Source organism: Adelges cooleyi, unplaced genomic scaffold (genome assembly GCF_023614345.1).
Source record: "Adelges cooleyi isolate 19-005CV unplaced genomic scaffold, UGA_ACOO_1.1 ACOO_flye_CR_arks_rails_tigmint_CR_PRNA_394, whole genome shotgun sequence".
NCBI lineage: Eukaryota > Metazoa > Arthropoda > Insecta > Hemiptera > Adelgidae > Adelges > Adelges cooleyi.
The window spans coordinates 241,753-260,206 of NW_026096072.1; the positions used below are offsets into that span (position 1 = coordinate 241,753).

An 18,454-nucleotide genomic window follows, 5' to 3' on the forward strand; every position below is an offset into this window, starting at 1 on the left:
CTCATTAGCAATACGCATGAGTCGAGATATAGGGGAGTTAAAGGAATAATTAGTGGATGGAAAAGGAACTTTAAGGACAAAACTAACAAAGCGAAAAAACTTGTGTTGGATTCTTTCAATCATGATACAATCCACTGATGTGTAGGGGTTCCATACTACAGAACCATGTTCTAAAATAGAGCGGACTAGGGAACAGTACAGACTTTTCAAAGGCTTTAAAAGTTTAAATTCACGAGCTATTTTTATGATAGAAAAAATGTTCTGTCGTGTATGGTATTTCCCAACACGCACAATGAAACTCCTACGTCAAATATCGGTTCACCCTAATCAGCGGACGTAGGACACACCGTAAGACGATCAAATATCTATGGCCAGTATCTCTTTAAGCCTTTGTGATGATTGTTAATCAGTATTAGGGACTATTTCTAATTATAACTTAAGTTGGAATAGTGGCTATATCTGCAATATAGAACCTTAGAGATTAAGGACTATATCCAGTAAATGATCGTTTACTAGTTGTCCCAATGGCTCTAATTAGAAATGAAATGAAAATACGTTTAATGAATAAGGTGAAAGGTAACACTTACAAATTAAACGCACACAAAAGAGTTAAGTCTTCAAAAACGATTGTTGTAGTTTACACAAAAATATAAAACACACCGTGATCGTAGGACGTACGATAAATGACAATGTTAAGTACAATAATTCCCTCTCAAAAACGGTTGAGAGAGTAACTCCTGACATTCTTATCGTTTGCCTTAAATAGTAAACACAATGGATATAATTTTATCAGCTCTCTGAAATTTTTTTTAGAAAAATGTTCAAAATTTGGGCAACACAACAAAAACCATTTTATATTATATATTACTATAATATAAGTATAGCATATTATATATTTAAAAATAAAATGCTTTAACTACGTTGATATTGATGTTATTATGCTGAAAAAATCCGCAAGGCGTATTATAATAAGTCTGGTAGTGTAACGTTTTGATTTTGCCGAGGAAGGCTCAGTTTTATGTATAAATTATAATATGCATTTTAAAGTTTAATTATTATTTTGAAAATTATAGAAGTTCGTTAAGGACACAGTCATGGCCCTTGAGGGGCAAGGTGACATAGGCCTTGATAAATTAAAAGCTGTTTATATCAAAGTAGCAGAGAAAGCCAACTTTAGATACAAGTTTCCCCTTATTGCTTCATTGCAAAAAGAATCAACAGGTAATGAACAGTAAAAAATATCTAATAAACACGTTGAGTAAAATGTTCAAAATTGATTGAAAAGACACTTTAACAATTAAGTGTTTCATTTGTATAACATTAGATAATTGTATGTGCTTAAGAGGTCTGGTAGAAAGTTGACTGGTTTAGTAGAGAAAAATGGGGACATTTTTTGATGGTGTACAAAAAGTTTAGCAAAATGTGAGATACATGATCATTGTTTTTTTAAACAAATTATACATTTTACTAACATTTTACAATTTAATATAACATTATTATTCTAAAATTGCAATTTTTTTAAATAAATAGGGTTTTCTAGTGCAACACATTGTTATTCTCAACTCATTTAGCCTGATTCGTGTGGAAAAAAAATGTATAATATTTTGTAATTTCAGATCGTCAATTTACAAAGGAAGAAGTGTTAACCCTCGCCCTAGCGTTTCTAGCATCAAATCAATTGTTAATTACGGTAAATAAAAACTATAAATCTATATAAAACCTACATATAAAAAGCTTGTTAGGTTGCCTATATGTAAAATAGATTTAATTATTTTAACAATAATAAGTATTTAGTATTAATGATTATTAAAAATTCTCAGATGTTTTTACCGTCCTCATTTTCGCATCGAAGATTTTTTTAAGTAATTTTTTCACATTCAGTTAGTTATTTTCCCAATTTTTTTTTTTTTTTATCTTTTCGGATCTTGAATGATTTACATTTACAATGGGTAAACATAATGCTGAAATTCATAAAGTGTTAAGGAATTTAGAAGAAACCAAAAACAATTATGAAATATTAACAAATAATAATTCTATAATAAATAAAGTGTGCAATTATTTCAATTAGAAGTACAGTAAAAAATGCCACTCGTCAAAAAAATTAGACTGATTGTAATAAAAAAAATATTATAGCGAAAGAAATATTTTCAATATCGTTTAAAGTTTAATATAAAATTATAACATATTATAAATTAATAATTAAAAATGAGAAAAAAAAGTATGTTAAGTATTTGTTTACTTTGTTTTACTTTACAAGGCAAAAAAAAGTAATAATAAAAATTGAATACCATTGAAATATCTCAACATTTTATATTTCATGAAATTTTTAAATACTAATTATGTCTTAACTAAACCTACCTACTATAGGGATTTATACAAAGCATGGTCGCGACGTATGAAAACGACATGAACTATAAAGATTTCGCAGACATAATTAACGCAGTAAAACAGAAAACGAGAATAGACAAACCGTTTCCTAGTTATAATGAATACAAAGCGAAATGTATGAGTAATATAATAATTGGATATTTAATAAATTTGCTTTAATAAAATGTTCAAAAAAGATGACTAAAAACGAGTAACTTTAATAAAAAAAAAATTTTCATTTATATAGGTGTAAATTAATTTATATTTTTTAATTAAAAAATCATAACGAGTGAACCAAAAAAAAAACAATTTTAAAAACGGGGGACGTTTTTTTTATAATGATGTGCAAACAGAAAATATGAGATGCATGATTTTTTTTTACATCATTATTCTAAAATTACAACTATTTTAATCGTTTGGTCTAAATATTTTGTTTAAAAATCGATTATTTGTACTTTCAGACTTTAAATTCACTAAGGAAGAAGTCGAAAAAATCGTCATCGATGATTTCCTTCAGCAGTTTGATTAAAATTATTAACTGTTATTCAATTAGTGCATGTATGTAGTATATTACATAAAATGTAATTTTGATTGTTTAATAAATTATTTTGCTCTTATATTTCGTTAAGGTTGATTTTATTACATACTTTTAAGTGTTATTGCCCAATCCGAGCGGATCAGTCCACGGTTACAATCCCCGGCCATGATTTTGAAATTTTTGAAATTTTCTTCGGCCGCTTATTCTTGAGTTATAAACCTTTTGAGGTGAAATTTTGAATTTGTATGCACCGTGCAATTTTCAAACACTATGTTGCTAAACTAAATTTAATTAAGACCAATGGTCTGTGTTTTTTTTTTTTTAAAAAACCAAAAACCATAAAAGAAAAAACACCTCAATTAAATTAGGTACCACCGAACCTTTGCTTAGAGTAGAAAATGTAAATTTATTGTTATAAATTAGCTTTTTTAAAACGACAAAACTCTAAACAAAATCTTATCAGTTTTTCTCAAAGGTCATTTTAAGACATTTTGTCGATGCTGCTTTGGCACAAAGCCATTTTAGTGACAATATACCTACATAAATATAATTTGTAATAATATTCTTTTTTTTAATTGTTGGAAAAAAATAACACACAAATTAATAATACAAGGTGAGATAGAGGGTGATAGTTTTATCGCGATCCACTCAATATCTAATAGGGTCTCGACTTAGGTTTTTTAATAGCAACTTTTAAACCTAAATGGTAACGCATACATTCCAATAACATTTTAAATTGAGAATAATGTACTAAACGTTTTGACTGGTTGATGACCAGTTTTAAACGACTTTTTTTAAAGTTTTAAGACTTTAAAAGTTAGGATGGGTAGGAAAGTGCAGTTGGAAAGTGCGAGCTGATAAAAGTAATACTACGCTTTACCTTTTCTCTTGCCCTAAACTTGAAACTTCAATAACTTCAAAAATAAACATCCAAAACTGGTCGATACCAGTCAACATTTTTTGTATATTATATTGATATTGAGTGGTCCACGATAAAATGATCACCCTGTATAAAACTCATACTTTTTCATAATTATTGTTTGCAATCGTTTTATTGTTTCTATTTTAATTAAAGCCCTGAAATGCTTTTGTACTGATGTGTGAACGCTTAATCTCACTAGTAAGATTAAATTCGTCAAATAATTATTAGAAGTGGAAAGTTTTATCTTAATTTTATGATTTGTTAACGCCTAAATTTGCGGATTTATGATAACTATTAATCAATCAAATTTTTTTTGAAATATCTACAAATTAGACACTCGAGTGCATCCTTACCCATGGATACATTTCTTCAATCATTCATTACAGAAGTATAACTAATGAAATAATTTGCCTCATAATCATATGATTTTACTGTCGATTGTGTCGTCGTTTTTGACGTTCGCTTCATTGTTTTTACATCCAACAGAGGTAGGCTTACGAGTTTTAGCCGTGCATACAGTAGTAGTGAACATTTTGTAAACATACTTTTGATAATTGACATTTATGCTCCGGCTACTGAATATTTGGGTATTTTCCATAAACATTATAATGTATTACCCTGATGTGGAAGTAATAATAATTATTTAGTAGTTTATAATTTGTACAGACTTGTGTCAAAGTCAAACAGTTTTGAGACCATGGTGAATAATTCATCATTAGACCCTATAAAATATGATTATATTTCTGAAAATATTAATGTTTATTTATTTTTTATCGATTTGGATTTTCTAACTTGTATGTGCCTTTTATACATGACGCCCTGTACACAAGACCTGCCTGCTCCCTCCTGGTAGAATAAGTATAAGCAAAAAATAATTTTCAAAATATTTAAATTTTCCGAGAAAATGAGTGTATTACATCAGATGGATCGCTCAACACAGAGTCGCAACACGAAAAATCGGTTCAGTGACTTAGAAAATATCGAAGAGAGACACAAAAAAATTAAAATAAAAAAAACACATCGTTGAAAAAACATCACTTTATCAGCTCCGCACCGAATCATAAATCATTTTTTCACAATAATTGTCTGTATAGTTAATTTTTACCGTAAACAACAACACGTTTGTAAAAAAAAATATCCATAGTATAAACAACATAATAATATTCAAATTTAGAGTTATTATTGTTATTATTATTTAGAGTATTGTTGTTATACAATGTAATCAGTCGTAATAGACAATCTGTCGATTAAAACAATGTGCTGACTGCCTTCCATATTACAAAATACTAGTGACGCGTGTGATATTGATGGATTTCGACTCGTCATTAATAAAAGTACAACACAATAATAATTAGCCTTATAATCATGTTTTTATTTTCGGTTGTCACGGTGTTTTTGGAGTTCGCTTTGTTGTATTTGAATCCGACCCAGGCTGGTTTGCGGGTCTTAGCCGTGCTTACGATGGCGGCAAAAAGTCATTGGAATTTCATGAACGGATTTTTGCAATCGCTGACCGACGCCGGTCATAACGGTACGGTTTTCACTTGGTTTCCAGAAGGCCAACGAGAAAACTATACAGAACATGTTTTTAAGGGACCAAAGCGTTTAGACGTGGATTTAGTTGAACTTAAAGAACAGCTAAAATCTCCCAATAACCTACTCAGACACGTTATATACCGTAACAGAAGAGCATGTGATTTTATGTTTTCAAATTCTAAAATAGAAGTCATCATGACTGCGGGCAACACTGAACACTTTGATGTCATCGTCGCCGAAACATTAGTTTCAGATTGCATGTCACAATTGGTTCGTCGTCTCCGCCTACCTTTAATTTACCTCTTTCCATCACCAATGCCGACTTACTTGGAGGCGTCGTTTCTGGGTGAAGATCCAAACCCTGCGTGTGTGTCAAATTTCATGTTGTCATTCGGCTACCCAAAGACATTCCATCAACGGTTGCTCAACTTTCTCACCTACAAATACAGCAGAATTATGTTGTGGTATTTTGAAACAAGAGCCATGAAGTCCAACCCTAGACCGTACGACTATATAGAACTGGTTAAGCCGTCCTTGGTGTTTGCAAACAGCCATTTCATCGTCGAACCGGCCAGACCCATGCCACCCAATTTCATAGAAATCGGCGGCATTCACCTTCCCGAACCAAATACAATACCGGATGTAAGTCATAAATAATCATTAAAAATACATAAAGGTACTTATAAATTATATTTATCTACAAAAAAATATACAAATCGGACGTTGTGAGAAAGGACACAAATCTAAAATCCCTAGTTTTAAGGCCACGACAACCGTTAAAAAAAAAATTACATTTTACTAAATCTGTATAAACATTTTTCACTAATTATTTAATTACTTTTGATCTAAAATTAGAAAGTTTGAAATCTAATAAAAATAAATACTATAAATCACTATTTTTACCCTTAATTGTTTGTAAAAAATGCTTACTATTTCTCATTCAATTCAAGCACTACAACGATAAGTTAAATTACATTTATTTAATCACCGAAAATTGTAAATTTCACTTTATGATTCCCAAACGAACAGTACTTGTGTATTTTTACTGTCAATCTATATTAAAAATAAGACAGTTTCGGTTGAATACCCTAATTATATATTTTGTATCTACATATCAGCCACATACATAAAACCTTTAACCATACAAATTTAAATATAAATTCCTTTATTATAATGTTTTTTCCACATATACAATGTTACACATTTTATTCATTTGACTTAACACCTGTCACCCTCCCTCTTCCCCTTGAGCCGAGCATGTGGACAACGCCTGTTTTACAATTATACGCCTTCACTTTTGCGTTATACTTTACAAGTCGATACTACTATAGTAGTAATAGCTTTAATACTCTCACAAAATTGATCGATTAAAATATCTCCTTCAGGACATACGAGAGTTCATTGAAAATTCACCAAATGGAGTTATTTACTTCACGTTTGGATCGACAATAAAAATGTCATCATTTCCAGACCACATTAAAACCGCATTTAAACTAGCTCTTGCGCGCCTCCCCCAGAGGATACTGTGGAAATATGAGAGCGAAATGGAAGACAAACCGGACAACGTGATGACGAAAAAGTGGTTCCCTCAACGCGATATTCTCTGTAAGAATCAGTGAGGAGACGTTAAGTAATAATTTATATCTATTTCAAACCTGTAAAAGAATAAACTGATTTTTTCCTAGTGCACCCGAATATCAAGCTGTTTATCGGTCACGGTGGAATATCTGGCTTGTTTGAAGCTGTCGATGCCGGAGTTCCGATGTTAGGGTTTCCACTTGTCTACGATCAACCGAGAAACATTGCCAATCTGGTCGACGCCGGAATGGCCATTGCACTCGACGTGATGACCGTCACCGAAACTCAGATATTCGAATCGATTAATAAATTAATCAACGATAAAAAGTAAGACCTACAGTCAAAAATAAAATGCACATGACGCATAATATGATGCACTATAAAAATGTACAGTTCAAGTCAATTTTTACTAACAATGAGAATGAAGTATAGAATAGACATTGTTATAGTCTTAAACTCTTGAAAAATGCGTATGTTTGGTGATTACAGGCAGAAACTAATTAATGAGTCCAAGCAATTTATAGTATTTTATTATTTTTTAAAGATATAATGTTACGAATTTAAACTCATTTACTGTCATTATTTTTTTATTTTTATAAAACATTTTAGAAAAAAAAACATATCCGATGTTTATGGGTCAATATGTACATAGTTAGTGCAAGAAGGTATAATAAGGTAATAAAATCTAAGTAATTTTTATTAAAAAAAACATAAAGATTGAACTAAAATGAATACACTTATTACTTTTATTCCTGGTTTTTTAAATTATTTTACTTAGTAATTTTTGTAATGTTATTAGAACAAGATCCACTAATTATAAACCAGTCAAAATCTTAGAAGGCATCAGAATTTTAAAAATTATTCTTAGTTTTTTTTTAAAGTAATATTTCGCTCAATTTTTGTTATTTTTTTAAAAATATATCCCCATTTCCTATGTGTATTGTGTAAAGTTATTGTACATAGTTTATTATTTTGTTAAGTAAAGAATAATTTGATGAACATTTTAACTGAACGATAACTAGGTTTGGTAATTTACTTTAAAGGTAATTAAAATAAAAATTTAGAACGGGACGAAATATGTGGCGGGGCACCTAAGTTATTTGGGTGCATTACTATCCACCCCCGAAATTTTTACTTGCCCTAAGTTTTAAACTTTAAAAATAATTATGCAAACACGGTTTTTAACCAGCTAACATTTTCAGCAAGTGAATAAAATATATATCGGTACCTATAATAAAATATGCGTTACCATTTAAATATTTTAAGTTCATAAGTTTTAACACCTACGGCTTATATGGTTGAAAGTTATATATTAAATTCGGGCTAACTAATAACTGTAAGAAGAAATATAAAAAAGAATAATTCAAAAATGTAATATCGACTAGATTTGCGAATGTTTAAAGATTTAAACACAACTCAAATATTAACTATAGATTAAAAACTATCCTAGTTTTAATAATTGTAAATATTTTAATAATTAACATTGTACTCTTAATATTATGAGTATAGGTTTATTAATAAGTGAAAAATAACCTTCAAGTGCTTCGAATGAGAAATTTGTTTTTAGACATATTAAAAATTATTATTTATTTTTTTAACTTGTTCTATGTTACTTCAATTAGGTATTCGTCTAACGCCAAACTAGCTTCCAAGCGTTTCAAGGACCGCCCAATGTCACCTGCTAAATCAGCTGCTTACTGGACGGAATACATTGTACGACATAATGGTGCACCACATCTTAAGACAAAAGCGTTTGATCTCACGTGGTACGAATACTGCCTTCTGGATATACTATCTCTGATACTCGTCACGTTTTCGGTCATTGGCTATATTCTCTATAAATGTTTAACTGTTATATGCAAACAATTTTTATTCAAGTTAAAGATCAAAACTGAATAATATTTGTATTAATTGTTCTTTTTGGCTATAAAAAAGATTTAATGTGTTTCGTCTACACCAATAATAATTACTCCCAACGATCAAACTTCTTCGAGGGAAAATAAAAGTTAAATTTTTTATTTTTCTACTTATTATCGAAAGAATATCTTATATAATTTTGGTGTTAACTTGACTTTTTTTTTTTAAATACATACTTATACAGTTAGTCTATATGAATATTACTTGTATATATATATTTCTGTTTTTGAATTCACCTAATACCTAAAAAATATTATTTTACTATTCGTATTTTAATTCAATACTGAGTTGTACAACAAGTAGGATAAAATTATTTCAACTCATAGAATTGGTAAATTGTATCTTAATTTTATGACTTGTTAATGCCTGGTCTTAGACATTGTAAAACATATTTTCAGCACCGGATGACTGGTGATTATTTCACCTAGAATTTGGCTACGGTAAAATAGTGTTATTTTTCTATTCTTTTTTTTGTATTTTCATAATAAAAAAATTTGATTACACTTTTTATAAAAAATTGTATATGTTATGATTATATTCTAGATCTACCTTCAGTCTTATTTTCAGACCATTATTTTTAAAACACTGCCTTAAAAAGCCCAAAGAAATCCACCTCTTTAAAGGGTTAAGGTTATAATATGATATTTGATTGGCTTGTCAGCACGTTTAACGGTAGTACTATGCCTAAAGAATATTCAACAAAAATTTTGAACTGGTAGGTGTAAATCATTAATACAGTGATCTGACAATCTGCTAGTTTGTGTAATAATATAATATTATTAAATTTTTTTAAATCAAACAGAGGAAGTTCTAGCATTTATATTATTGTATTGTGGTACTATAGTGGGATATAAAAAAATGGTCTAGCTTTTTATAGTACCATTTTAAGATCTACATTTAGCGAAATCCTCTTTTGAACTATAATACTACACAATTTTAAGTCGTTTGTAAGCCTTTTGTGAGCTGATCAAGTTTTTCCCTATTATCATCTCCTGGCCTAAGCAAATTTTACATCTTTTTTTTATTATGTTACAATAATTCACTAAAATAGTATGTTAAATTAAATTAAATTTAAAATATTAATTTTATTGGTTTCCAAATTGTTACGAATGGGACAATAATGATTTATTAGTATAACAATACCTGTTTAAATTTCGTAATGTAACTTTTATTACTTCATATAAATATAACAATATTTGTATTATGTAATTTAGTATTGAACGAAATCTGAAAGTAATTTCATCCCAATCAAACGTTTAAACAAAAATCTTGTTCAGGAAAATAGTGAAGTAGAAATACAGACCATTGAAACGGTGTACAGTTAAACCAAGCACAGCACAGTCTAGACCAGCACAGTCTAAACCAAGTACAGTGTAAATCAGTACAGAAGAGGTTAGCAAAGCTGAGTCAAAGGAATTATTAAATCTGAATGTGATTTCGTTAAAATCAAACGCTTTGAATATTCAAATATTCTATATACTTCTGAACCAGATATAACCCGTGTATGTATCTAAAGGTGGCTCCACTGCATCTACTAACTTCGCATTATGTTGCTTTATAAACAAGCTCTAACCTTTTGATATAGATACACTTTATAGATCTTCTTGTCGGGTATACTACATAAAAATCTATAGTCTTGGTTTGTAATAATTGTTAGCTTATTGTTCAATTTATTACTTATTGTCATAGCAGCTTATAGTCCCTTTGGAATTTTCATAGAGTAAGTTATTTTCACCTCAAAGGATTACTAGCACTAGATGATCATAATATATTATAAGCAAAACTTATCTTGATAGAAAAAGTAAATTGCTATTGATTATTTAAAAATAATGACTAGAACTATACTCAAATACCGATTTCATTCATAACGAGATCATTCATGTATAATAATTCAAAGGTATTCTTAAATGTATAGTTATAATAAGCAGATATTATTTGCTTAAGATAACATTTATATAATACTAAAAAAATACACACTTTATACATAAAAAAAATAAACTATCTATCTTAAACCCAATGTTTATGTTTACTATTTTTTAATATTAAATATATACATTTTTTAAGACTTTGTACATTTTAATACAATACAGTTTGACAAATAAAACAATTTTCGTGATTTTCGTTTCAATACAGAATGAACCAACTTGAACAAACAAACTATACAAGTTTCCTGTCCTAAAATTGGAAGGGTTTTGAATATGTCAATTGCTTGCTTACATCTCACTGGCCATAGGTTAGAACTATTTCATTGCCGTCAGTTGTCTTATTAAATATGATTTATACTTCAAAGACAGATGAAATTTGAACCGAAAAATTATATTAGTATTTTTGATCATGGTTTACAGAATATTTTTTATATTAGTGTAGTTATACTAATTCTCGATAAACAATTAATCTATAATACAAAGCACAAAGAAGCCAGACGCAAACTTTACTCGGTTTTGAACTTAAACTTGAATAAAAATTGTTTGTATATAACTTTTAAACATTTATAAATAATAAAGCCAATTAATGAAATCGTGACGAGTATCAGAGATAGTATGTCTAGAAGGTAGTATTCGTACCACGTGAGATCAAACGCTTTAGTCTTTAGATGTTGTGCACCTTTATGTCGTACAATGTATTCCGTCCAGTAAGCGGCTGATTTAGCAGGTGACATTGGGCGGTCCTTGAAACGCTTGGAGGCTAGTTTGGCGTTAGACGAATACCTAATTGTAAATAACAAAAAACAAATAAATTTAAATCAAGTTTCTTAATGCTTAAACACATATTTTTTTATTCTTAAAAGATTTGAAGAATATGAAATAGTTTTATGTTTTGTAGAGGAGCCGGTTTTAAACTGATATTGACACCACCTAATCTAACTGACTTCTTATTTAACTCCCATTTCCATTGTGGACTAAATTCGATTGCAAACCACTCATCATAAGCCGTCGTGTATTGTTTAATTATAAAATAGTTTCAATTAAATTATGATAATTTAAATCTTTTTGATTAATATTTTAGTATAGTTTTAATAAAAAATATTGATGATTATTTTTTATTTATTCACAGATATGTAATTATATTATTAAGTTTTATTTTTGTATTAAAGAATTTTATAAAAAAAATTAGCCTGAACCGCAAAACCAATATCAACAATAATGAATCCCTGTTGCACCCATATTTTTACACAATTGTCGGGACATAGTGAGGACGGGAAGGTCACAGGTCTAAGGACATTTTTAGAACTGAAAATTATAATATCACTTATTTACAAACGCTTCGATACAAATCTGTGGACAGTAGGTTCAAACCAGTATAGTACAAATCAGCACAGAGAGAAACTAGAAGTAGTAATTGTGTAAGGGTGGTCCAGTGATCACAGATAAAAATACAGTTATTATACTTGGATATTTCGAGTTATTATTTTACACTTCATTCTCATTGTCAGTAAAAATTGACTTTTATTGTAAATTGTTCTGGTGCATCGTTCCACATTTCAATATTCTTACCTTATAACGTAATATTTTTTACCGCAGCCCTTACTTTTTATCGTTGATTAATTTATTAATCGATTCGAATATCTGAGATTCGGTGACGGTCATCACGTCGAGTGCAATGGCCATTCCGGCGTCGACCAGATTGGCAATGTTTCTCGGTTGATCGTAGACAAGTGGAAACCCTAACATCGGAACTCCGGCATCGACAGCTTCAAACACGCCAGATATTCCACCGTGACCGATAAACAGCTTGATATTCGGGTGTACTAGGAAAAAATATAGTTTATTCTTTTACAGGTTTGAAATAGATATAAATTATTACTTAACGTCTCCTCACTGATTCTTACAGAGAATATCGCGTTGAGGGAACCACTTTTTCGTCATCACGTTGTCCGGTTTGTCTTCCATTTCGCTCTCATATTTCCACAGTATTCTCTGAGGGAGGCGCGCAAGAGCTACTTTAAATGCGGTTTTAATGTGGTCTGGAAATGATGACATCTTTACTGTTGATCCAAACGTGAAGTAAATAACTCCACTGGGCGAATTTTCAATAAACTCTCGAATGTCCTGTAGCGATATAAATATTTTAATCGATTAATCATATGAATATAATAAAAAAATAATAGGGTTAGGTAACCTAACCTAACCTAACCGTGTATGGTACAGTGGTAAAGGCGTAAAATAGCGGAAGAGGCGTTACTATAACTTTCACCTCATATACCCGTGATTTATTTTCTGAGACGGGTTGTTTTACTTTTTTAAATATTTTTTATATATTTTTGGTTACCTTTTTTGTTTAAATTTAACATAGCCACAAGTATAATTTGCTGAAAATGTTAATTGGTCGACTACCAGTTTTTTACTTAGCTATTTAATAAATTTATAAAAATAACTTTAAAAAGTAAAAAATTTAAGATCAATAAAATTTGATGTGGTTTTTGTAGCGCAAATGAGTAATTTTAACTTATTTTAATTTCAAAATATTCACTTTAACAAAAGTTGAATAATTTGTCATATTTACTCGTATGTGTAACACCTGTACATATATTTTATAGATATGTATGTTTTTTTTTTTATTATCTACGCACATAAGTGGTTTAATAAAAATAATGGCGTTCTCAAACTGAAAATTATTGTCTTATATTTATAGTACTGATAACAGCAATTGCAGCCATAAAATTATAGGCACTGGGTATTAATGAATTATACAATTAAGATAAAACATATATATTACTGATAATGAAACAATATTAAATTTACAAGCTACTACAAAAAAAGTTTATTAATGTAATTGCAATGGGAATAGTAATAAAATGCAAATAATACGAGTACGCTTAAATAAGAATTTTAAATTATTAATAAATTGATATACTATTTCAAACGAAATTTACTTGAACTTTTTCTATCTATATCTTTATTATTTTATTAGAGCGATATCACACGTTATCTGGAATGCGCTTTTTAAATGATCCCTATGAAAAATGCATTTTAAAGGTTTATAATATGTCATATTATGTTTTTTATTGCATTTAAGCTTAAGAGCCTACCCAAAAATAACAAACACTTATAGACAAATTGTAACTTTTTGCACTTCACTTTAGGAAAGCAATACGCGTTTAAGTTCTATTATTATTTTATTATTATAATATTAACGAATACAAGTTTTATGACATGTGTAGGTACTTTCTTTCAAAAATCTTAACTTTTTCACGTGCTATAGGACACAAGGTTATACGCAAGAAATGTTTTAGACTAGTTAATTAAACCAAGACAAAGGTCACAAGTTTTTCAACATATCAATTTTAGTTTCTAATCTAATGAAATTTGGTGTACGTATGCTTGTGTATTTTGTACAAGAAACTTTTATTTAACTTGATATTTTTTTTTAAACCGTTATTACAATAACTCATAAAGCTAATGTATACGATACGACTTTTCAAATATATTGAAAAAAAACCCCTGCAGTTAAGTGTTGTAAATAATTATTTTTTTAATAACGGGTGTTGTGTCCAGAAAACTATATTTTTAATGATTATTTATGACTTACATTCGGTATTGCGTTTGGTTCGGGGAGGTGAATGCCGCCGATTTCTATGAAATTGGGTGGCATTGGTCTGGCCGGCTCGACAATGAAATGACTGTTTGCAAACACCAAGGACGGTACGACCGGTTCTATATAGTCGTACGGTTTGGGGTTGGACTTCATCGCTCTCGTTTCGGTATACCACAAGAGAAATTTACTGTATTTGTAGGTGAGAAAATTAAGCAATCGTTGTCGGAATGACTTTGGGTAGCCAACGGACGACATCATGTTCGACACGTACGCCGGGTTGGGCTCTTGGCCCAGAAACGACGACTCTAAGTAAGTCGGTATTGGCGACGGAAAGAGATAAATCAGAGGTACACGGAGACGGCGAACCAAGTGTGACATACAGGCCGAAGCTAACGACTCGGTGACGACGACATCGAATTCGTCGGTATTGCCCGCCGCCATTATCGTTTTGATTTTGGAATTTCCATAGATGATGTCACATTCTAATCTGTTGAGGCGTACCACGTGGTTGATCAGATTGTTCAGAGGTCTGAGCCGTTCTTTATTTTCGACCAAGTCCAGGTTCAAACGCATCGGTCCTTTCAAAACGATTTCCGTGTAGTTTCGCCGTTCGCCTTCTGGAAACCAAGTGAAAACCGTAACGTTATGACCGGCGTCGGTCAGCGATTGCAAAAATCTGTCCACGAAATACCAATGACTTTTTGCCGCTATCGTGTGCACGGCCAAAACCCGTAAGCCTGCCTCGGTCGGATGTAAAAATAGCGAAACTATCGCCACAAACACCGAGACAACCGACACTGTGAACATTATTGTTGCGTTTTAATTTTTAAACGGATCGAACTATCTTTACCGCGCGCGTTGGTTATGTTCCGTGGTCTGACGGCAGGTTGTTCTATAAAGCTTAACAGAAATAAATTGATCACATTGTCAATGACTGTTTCGTTGCATAACCAGAAAATTAATATATAATATTATAAAAAATAGGTACTCGCGATAAAACGTTTGGCATCGTAATACTCCTCTATTCCCGAAGGGAAAATGATAGGATAGGTAATCTTAAAACACCTCATAAAGATAAGGGAAACAAATTAACGAGCATTAATTTTTTGTTAAGTACATACATTTATATTTACACTTTTAAACCAGGTGGATATCGAACACGAAAATACATTTACACCGATGTGTATAGTGATTATTTAATTAAATTAAATTTAATCAGGTTTACATCCAATAGAACTAAAAATATATGTTAAAAAATCAGATCCATATTTGTTTTACGTGTAAGGGATGAAGATAAAAATGTACAACGTATTCAAAAATATAGTAAAATGTATAGCTAATTATAGGAAAAACGTTAATTTACAAAATATTCGTACTTCCTGAAAATGTTAGTGAATTACATCAAATAGATCACCCTGTATAAAATAATACTGTAACCATTAGCTCTAGAAAAGCTCATAAAACGGTTTTCCTTGTCGATAAGTATGTTAGGGCTATAATATTCTTCTTCCAAGGTGAGAAGTGTTGAACATGTTATCATAAGCAAATATCGCCGTACAAAAATATTTACAGTAAATATTATATATAATTTATTTTGTAATGAAATGAATTAATATTTGTACGTCTGGCGATGTAACATAACGTGTGAAACTTTTTCATTAGGTGGCTATTCGTCGTCGTTCGTTGGAGTTCATCAACAGTATCTCGTGATATTGATTAATTATAGTAATAATTTGCTCAGTATTTTTTTATTAATTGCATATTATCCACATAATATACAATGTAACATATCGTTTTCACTTGACTTAATAATTTAATCTAAACATTTATCTGTATTAAGTAACGTGTCAAGTGGTACATGGTTATGGTACCACTTGGTAGTAGGTGCATGTAGCTTCGATAAAACATTAAACGGTAGATACTTTTTCTTAAATCTAAATATAAAGATTAAAATGGAATACGAACTGTTTTAATTTTATTACTTTTAATGTTTAGTTGGAGCTTCGAAGCGGAGCTGAGAAGGTATTGTATATGTAGTAATGATGTGCTTTTGTATTTTTGTGTCTGTACCCACGATATCTCTTATACCGCTAAACCGATTTCTTCGTGTAGTAACTCTATAGATCACAAATCGTACCTGTAAGGTACTTTATATTGGACAAAATTAAAAAAAAAAAACAACAAAAAAAATGTACATATTATTCGACTTAATATCACGGCGCTCCATATTTTTTTTTTTTTTAAATAGTAGAATTAATTTGAAATTGTATGGAATTTTCTATAAACATTGACAAACCAAAAAAATATCATAAATTCTTAATCTTTTTCCCTAGGAGGGATAAACATTTTTCATATACAATTTTTCAAAAATCTGTCAAACTTTTTTTTTATCACAAAAAAGGGGAAAATTACATTTTGACTGTAGTCAATTTTTAGGTTGCTATGCGTGAGTGAATCAACATTTGAACCTTCTAACCACAAATTTGTATTGCAGCGTTTGTATAAAAGTGATTTTATAACTTTCAGTTCTAAAAATTTTTCAGACCTGCGACCTTCCCGTCTTCGCTATGCCTCGACTCCGCTGTACTGTCTTTTTCTAACATTAAACCATGTTGTTACTTATTACTATTATGTATAAATATTATTTGAAGTGTACTTATGGGGGCAAAAGTGATTCATTACTGTTGATATTGGTTTTGCGGCTCAGGCTAATTTTTTATAAAATTATTTATTAAAAAAATATTACTTAATAATATAATAACAGATTTGTTAATAAATAAAAAATAGTCATCAACATTTCTGATTAAAATATTAATCAAAAATATTTAAATTATAATAATTCAACTGGAACTATTTTATAAATAAACAATACACGATGGTTTATGATGAATGATTTGCAATCGAAGTTAGTCCACCGTAGAATTGGATGTTAAACAAGAAGTCATTTAGATTAGGTGGTCCAAATATCAGCTTAAAACGTGTTTTTTGGAGGTAAAAAAAAACTTACTGTTCAAAAAGTCTAAAAGGCTAGGCTGCTATGACCGATGACAATAAGTAATTGAACAATGAGCTAACAATTACAAGCCAAGACTATAATATGTATTTTCAAGATTATTTAAAAGAGTTTTTGTAAAAATAGAATAAAATATTTTTTTAGACAAATCATGTTTGATTAAAATCAAACGCTTCGATGTGAATCTGGCAAAAGTAGAAATCTAGCACAGTGTGGACCAAGTACAGTATACACCAGCACAGTTAGAAATTACCAAAGTGGTGGGGTCCAATATCCAAAGATTCGTATCAAATCGTTTTCTTGGATGTAATTTCGTTAATACCTTTAAATCACTGGTCTAGATGAAATTAATAGTATACCCTACAGAGAGTTCCATAAAGAGTATCTATCTCTAACCTTGGGGCTCGTTTATAAAGCAACATAATAAGAAGTTAGTAGATGTAGCGGAACCACCATTAGATACCTAAAGGCTATTCGAGTTATATCTGGTTCAGAAGTATAAAGAAAATTTGAATATTCAAAGTGTATGAATTAAATGAAATCACATTTAAATTTAATAATTCCTTTGGCTCAACTTTGCTAACTTCTTAAGTACTGATTTACACTTTACTTGGGTTAGACTGTGCTGGTCTAGACTGTACTGTGCTTGATAGGACTGTACACCGTTTCAATGGTCTATTGTTCTACTTCACTATTTTCTTGAACAAGATTTTTATTAAAAGGTTTGATTGGGATGAAATTACATTTAGATATGTTTTAATACTAAATTTCCAGTTTACTGTTATTAATATTGTTATTATCATATGAAATAATAAAAATAATACAAACGTGTAGATTGATAAATTTTATATTAATGACTTACACTTATCAGTTCGAAATTTGTGTTGAATATTCTTTAGGCATAGTACTACCGTTAAACGCGCTGACAAGCCAATCAAATATCATATAACCATTCCCCTTTTAAAGGGGTGGAATTTTTTTTTAGTTTTTTCAAGGTGATGTTTTAGAAATCATAGTCTGAAAATTAGTCTTAAGGTAGATCTAAAAT

The 18,454-nt window shown here is 30.0% G+C and overlaps 3 protein-coding genes across 7 annotated transcripts in view; 2 read left to right on the top strand and 1 right to left on the bottom strand.

Moving 5' to 3' along the window:
* Positions 1-8,920, top strand: part of LOC126841582 (UDP-glucosyltransferase 2-like) — a 57,538-nt gene extending 48,618 nt beyond the window's left edge. The window contains exons 2-5 of one of the 2 annotated variants that reach the window (XM_050578163.1): positions 5,979-6,005; positions 6,749-6,968; positions 7,049-7,268; positions 8,564-8,920. In XM_050578163.1, coding sequence (XP_050434120.1) covers positions 5,979-6,005; positions 6,749-6,968; positions 7,049-7,268; positions 8,564-8,840 — 744 coding nt within the window. In that variant the 3' untranslated portion in view covers positions 8,841-8,920. The remainder of the gene's footprint in view (positions 1-5,978; positions 6,006-6,748; positions 6,969-7,048; positions 7,269-8,563) is intronic. The other variant, XM_050578164.1, reaches the window with a different exon arrangement.
* LOC126841583 (UDP-glucosyltransferase 2-like) overlaps positions 1-15,387 on the bottom strand; it is a 57,971-nt gene extending 42,584 nt beyond the window's left edge. The window contains exon 1 of one of the 3 annotated variants that reach the window (XM_050578165.1): positions 14,921-15,387. In XM_050578165.1, the coding sequence (XP_050434122.1) occupies positions 14,921-15,200 (280 nt within the window). In that variant the 5' untranslated portion in view covers positions 15,201-15,387. The other 2 variants (XM_050578167.1, XM_050578166.1) reach the window with 2 other exon arrangements.
* Positions 1-18,454, top strand: part of LOC126841587 (uncharacterized) — a 65,452-nt gene that overhangs the window by 31,568 nt on the left and 15,430 nt on the right. The gene's annotated exons all lie outside the window — the stretch shown is intronic.